Source organism: Eutrigla gurnardus (genome assembly GCF_963514095.1).
Source record: "Eutrigla gurnardus genome assembly, chromosome: 16".
Classification (NCBI taxonomy): domain Eukaryota; kingdom Metazoa; phylum Chordata; class Actinopteri; order Perciformes; family Triglidae; genus Eutrigla; species Eutrigla gurnardus.
In genome coordinates this window covers 12,763,790-12,769,789 of record NC_139927.1, presented here as the reverse complement: position 1 = coordinate 12,769,789, position 6,000 = coordinate 12,763,790, and the positions used below count along the sequence as shown (strand labels likewise).

The 6,000-nt window shown below is 41.0% G+C and overlaps 1 protein-coding gene across 3 annotated transcripts in view; it reads right to left on the bottom strand.

Annotated features, from left to right (window-relative positions):
• Window positions 1-642: 642 nt before the first annotated feature.
• Window positions 643-6,000, bottom strand: part of lama2 (laminin, alpha 2) — a 152,526-nt gene continuing 147,168 nt past the window's right edge. For all 3 annotated transcript variants that reach the window (XM_084030945.1, XM_084030946.1, XM_084030947.1), the window contains 9 exons: window positions 4,580-4,673; window positions 4,344-4,439; window positions 4,001-4,081; window positions 3,828-3,905; window positions 3,529-3,607; window positions 2,898-3,029; window positions 2,654-2,784; window positions 2,272-2,491; window positions 643-2,140 (listed from right to left, as the gene is read on the bottom strand). In XM_084030945.1, coding sequence (XP_083887071.1) covers window positions 1,980-2,140; window positions 2,272-2,491; window positions 2,654-2,784; window positions 2,898-3,029; window positions 3,529-3,607; window positions 3,828-3,905; window positions 4,001-4,081; window positions 4,344-4,439; window positions 4,580-4,673 — 1,072 coding nt within the window. In that variant the 3' untranslated portion in view covers window positions 643-1,979. The remainder of the gene's footprint in view (window positions 2,141-2,271; window positions 2,492-2,653; window positions 2,785-2,897; window positions 3,030-3,528; window positions 3,608-3,827; window positions 3,906-4,000; window positions 4,082-4,343; window positions 4,440-4,579; window positions 4,674-6,000) is intronic.

The window sequence follows — 6,000 nt, the reverse complement described above, 5'->3', positions numbered from 1 at the left end:
AAGCTCTATAAATGACTGATGAAGCACCTGTCAGCCCACCTCACGTAACGTGTGATTGGTCGATGGAAGATGTGAGGAATTCCACATTCATTAGCGAGGGAGTTAGTGAAGTCCATAGAACAGTAATGACATTCATGCATATAGTATGCCCGACAGATTTTGACAATTAAAAGGAGAGTGGTGACTTACACAATGAAATCATTTTTGTTTTGAATTGAACAACTTTTCAACTGAGAAGCAACATGAACGGTTTTGATCAGCAAGATTTATTACATTTTGTACACATTGTGAATAGTTGTAGCCTATTTACTCATTTGCAATGTGTGCTAAAACCTTTGTAATTTGTTTGAAAGAGGTGTATAAGTGTTGTTTTGAAAATATTCATTATTGTTTGAGAATTGTGCCAAAACATTTGATCACAAATCTCTCATCATGCAGAGACAAAAAGCTGAGTCATAATAACTGCACAGTGCAATAGCACCACCTACTGGATGTTCAGGAAAAATCAGCAACTGGGATTTGTTCATTTTTTTATCTTCATTTTATGAATTATCACTCTTAATATTACTTTTGACCCATGTCATTATTTTTTATATTAAAAATCTGTGATTTTTTCTCTTAAAATGCATATGAAAAGTTTCAAAGAAGGACAGGACAATCTGTTTGATGCTATCGAGAATATATTTCAGAAACACACCATGCAGAACATACACTGTCATAATGTCCTACAGAAACCTCGTACCTTCAATTTGGCATCTCAACTTTAGTGTAAAGCAATACAAGCTCCAGGACGGGTGACAATGTTACATTTTAGCAATTAAATCAATATATAGAGGTGTGGAATATTAAAGGAATATTGCACAGAAAAAAAGCAAAAGTTGCTTTTATCATTTACTCTCCATTTTGTTTAATGAAGCACCATAAAAGTTATGTCAATATAGCATATGGTTATTAACTTGTTTCTATTGAGCTTTCCCTCAAACAACCACCAAACAATCTTACTACTTGTGTTCATGTCCTTGGGTTAATCAAGTAGTCTCCACATTTAATTACTTAGATTAGGTAATAAAATACATGACATTTGGGTAGAAGCTCTTGTGGCTTTAGAGCCATGTGGATGTGGAAGGTTTTGATATTCTTGACTTCATCAAATTCACAGGGAACAAGGTTTATAAAGGACAAGTGCAGAAAACTCACACAAAATTATACATTGTCATTTTTTCATTCTTTTCCATAGGCATCTATGTAACAAGATTAAAATACTGAAGGTTTCAATATATCCAGTTCTACCTCTGCAAGAGGAACTTCACTGAAACACAAAGCTGATTCTCTCATAATCACACATATACTTAAATATGATTAGCTTGAGTACGGGAAGCATCTGTAACCACAGCACAGGTCTGGACACCAATACCTCCCTGTGTGTAAACGCAGTGGACAGAAACACATTTTACACTGTGAGATCTCAATTTGTAGCCATGATGGATTTATTAACCTTCTTAGACTGTACATGAAGTCAGGGTCTCCTACTGGAAATGTGAGGGGGAACTTTTAAAATTCAAGAAATCTTTTTAGCCTGCATGTGCGTAGGTGTGGCTACAGCATCGATCACATATAAACCAACGTCTTTGAGGGTTAGAAAGACTTAAACACGGGAGAAGCAATTGAAATATATCAGAATAATATCAAATAATAATCTAACTCTTTTAATCTTGATTTTCCCAGGATACTACATAACCTGATCGAGTCTGGCTTGTAGCCACACTTACTGTAGTGGTTCATTCAATGACACGCAGCTCTGTACCTGATGATTAATTTAAGAAAAACTGCTTTTGTATGCAGTGTTGGGAGTCCTTGTGATGCAGATATTACCTACTTTTTGGACTCACAGAAAACGGATGTGAAAACATTGTGCCCATTGCAGGTTCAACGACCATGGTAGTCCATGAGTAGACCAGGGGGGAGCTCTATGGTTGTGGTCAGGCAGCGGCGGCTGGACAGGACAGAGGCTGGACTCCTTGAATCTCCAGAGCCTTGTTGAACTGCACCACCATGGTCTTAGAGGCTTTGGTGATCTTCAGGTTCCTCACACAACCTTTGAAGGAAGTCGTGGTGGAGAGAGCTGCCTGTCGGACTCCATCTGAGACAGAAATAAAACTTGTTTCCATATTTATAGTAATATACAACATATGGATCTATTTTAAGCCTGTGTGTTCAACGGCTGCACACGTGTTTATGTATGACTTTAAGTGTGTGAGAAGGCGGTCGTACCCGGATATCCTCCGACATAGATGGGGTCGTTGGTGTCACACGTGTTGGAGCGTGGGTTGGGACTCTCTGCTTGGCTCTGCTTGCCGTCCACGACCAGCTCCACTCTGTGGCGAAGCTTCTTGGCGGTGACGGAGTGCCACTGGCCGTCGCAGAAGCCCTCGCCCTCGGGCACGTGCTCCGCTGTGATTCGTCCAGCTCCGTTGTCTACGTGGAAGAGCAGCTAGGGGAGCAGGAAGGAAATGCATCATCAAACTTTTTCAATCATTAGCTATCCATTTATACATTACATATATATAGAGGTGAGAGTCATTCTGAGCTCTGCTAGAAAGCAACCACATAGTTCTCAAAATGTTGTACTGTTCCTTTCATCACTGCCGCGTACCTTGCCGTCGACTATCTCCAGTCCCAGTCCATCGCTGGCTTGATTGCTGACGGCTAAGAGCACTCCGTTGGTTCTGCTGCTCCTGAACTCTAATGCTATGGACACATCCAGACCCACTCTGTAGGACGCGACTAGGGAGAGGGAGGGAGAGGGAGGGAGAGGGAGGGAGACGTCGTCATTCACCTTCATCACACGTTGTCACAACGTCTACGGCACACAAGGGACTCGCCAGATCCCATCTCACCTGCTTTCAGGAAGCCAGTGCCCTCAAAGTAGGTGCCGGTCTCAGTGGTAACGAAGCATCTTCCTACCATGTGACTGGAGGTGGGCGTGGCCATGCTCAATTTAAAGTCTTCAACGACAGCCTCGGTGCGGCCTGGGTGAAGAGGAGGAGAGAGAGAGGAAGCATGAATCGATTGGCGACAAAGTCTTCTTACGTAAAAGTAGCATGACAATGGTCTGAAAGAAAAAAACCCAAATAAGTATGCTCTAAGTACCAAAAGTAAAAAGTACCCATGATGCAGAAAGGCTAATTTTATTAGTGGATGCATTCATGTGTTCATTCAGATGGTAAAGGTGGGGCGAATACATTGAATACATTACATACATGAATACATTCATTCTTGTATTAATAATACATCGGAACTTACTTGTTGATTATATTAGATTCATTATGAACCAGAACGTTAACTACTAGCACGATTGGTTAAATAAATGTAGAGGAGTACAAAGTACAATATTGGCCTCTGAGGTGTAGTAGTAGTAGTATAAAGTAGCAGAGAATGGAAATTACAAGTACTACTTAAGTACAGTACTTGAGAAAATGTACGCGGTTACATCCCACCTCTGGTAGCAGGTGAACACCAAAGCCTTACCTGTAGCGGAAGCCTTCGCCCTCACAGCACCTCCAACCATCTTAAAGTTACGGATACATCCGTTGATACTGTAGAGAATCTAGGAAGAAAAACAGAGCGATCGGTTCAGTCCAACAAAATCATTCAAAGATACCAATCAATCAACGATCCCTCTATTTCACCGCCACGATCGCTGGACGTTAATGATCTGATCACAGATGATTGTACCATTTCAAAGTGAATTAATTTAATGACCAAATATGGCATCCTGGGGTTGACGTGCAATTTAAAAAAAAATGCACTCTGTATGTGTCTTTTACCGGTCCTATTCTCTTGCTGGTGTAGTTTTGTGGAAATCCACCAACATACAGCTTTCCCACCACGTCTAAAAGGTCGGCCTGGTGAGAAGAAGAAGAAGAAGAATACGTTATCAATACAACAAATGAACGCTCCATTTAGAAAAGCGGCTAGAATAAAAAAAAAAAAAAAGCACCGTTTTCGGACTGATCATCGGTTTACTGTACAGCCCATCGACCATGAGTAGACCCCTCTGCTTGATACGACTCACACGGATCTGAGAGCAGCGAGGAAGAAGGAAAGGAGTGTTAGAACGAACAGTATCTTTAAGTCGTATGGAGATGGAGATGACCCAAATCAAACCTGTAAACATAAAAGTTATATATTATCAAAGAACAACCATTGTAAACCTTCTAACAGAGCATGTGATTCTCCCATAAACACAAAGGATGTAGGTCTTTTTTCCATACACAGTATAGCATAAAGACAGAATTGACATTATCTAATGTTCTATAGGGAATGATGAAAGACTGTCCCACCTTGTGCCAGTTCCCATCATTGATGGAGAAGGGGACGCAGCCGGAGATGTTGCCGTGGCCGAGATCGTAACCCAGACAGACCTGTCCATCCTTGATCTACAGGAGGAGGGACACGGGGGGGCAGGACAAGCTGATATGGTGCATATGACACTTCCTGAATATGATGAGCTTGGTGAAACAGCACAGTCCCACTTCACAGACACAAAGCAGAGAAATGCACAACGCCAGTGGGATACCTGTATAGAAACAAAGTCCGCATGGTTGATTCTCGCCATGTAGAGAACGAGACCAGACTCCTCCTTCGTCCTCAGCTCAAACTCCAACACTAGCCTGAGACACAAGAACAAAGAGGAATCTTTGATCACACAAACAGTACATATATTACATAGATATGATTAAAAACATCCTATTATCACCTTGTGAGTATATCAAGGATTAAAGGATTCTCAGCAGGATTGAGCAAAACTTCACAAGTCCACTTCTGAGGTCTTCAAACTGTCAGTCCAAGAACTGACTTCAAAATAACCCTGTTGCTTTTTAAAGCCTGGTTTAGGGCCAATGTAATCTCCGATCTTCTGCTGCGTAATGAAGAATCCAGACCTCTCATGTCGTGTGGGACGGGTCTGCTTTCTGTCCCAGGAGTCGAAGAACATTACAGTTTTTATGCTCCATATATCTGGAACAAACTCACAGAAAACTGCCAGCTGCCACTAAATCAAGGCTGAAGACTCTTTTTTTGTTAACTACTGCCTTTTATTGACTCTTAAATGACTTATATTTGTATGAATTGTCCTTTTATGATGTGTTTCATTTGACCTTTGCCCTGGCTTTTGACGTTTTATGTAAAGCACTTTGAATTGCCTTGTTGCCGAAATGTGCTCGATGAATAAACTTGCCTTGCTTGGCTTTGGAAAAGACAGCATTTCGAGTTAAAAAGCAATTTCTCACAAAGGTTATAATGCAGTGAGCCTTTTCTTATGGATTGATGCAATTCATTCTATAATTAAAATAATCTGAATGTTGGTTCAATGCCTCAATATATCCATCCATTCATCCATTGTCTACCGCTTATCCTGTATATAAATATATATATATATATCTTCTCATGGAAGGACAAGTATAATTTCTCATCCAAGTGTGTAAATATACACATCAATGATTTGATTTTAATCAGGCATAGCAAAAACCAGCGTGGAAAACAAATTGCAGTCTTAAGTGAATCCGACACTCGTCTTTCCAGCACTGGCATGGGTTTGGACAGCAGGCCGCCTCGCTGCTTACAGGAAACGTCCAGGAAACGAATGTTACAAGTCTGATCCCCGTTAACAAAATGATTATTTCAATACAGGACCTGCAAATAATACAACATAAAGACTTCATGGGCGTGTGTGTTTGCCCGCATAGATTTCATTTCCTCATCCTTCCATCATTTCTGTTGTTTTCTCAAGTCAGGAACATGTTCACTCATTCAACACATTGTTATTTATACAGGATGTCTCCTGGTTTTTGACCTGCTGTACACCTGTGTTGATAGGAATCTTATCCTGTCCAAACTTTCGCTCACTCGCTTCTGTGTTTTTCCTTCATTTATTTAGAGCTGCGCCCCACAGAGCTCCGATCTACTCGATAAACCTGACAAGGTTCACACAAGCACGGT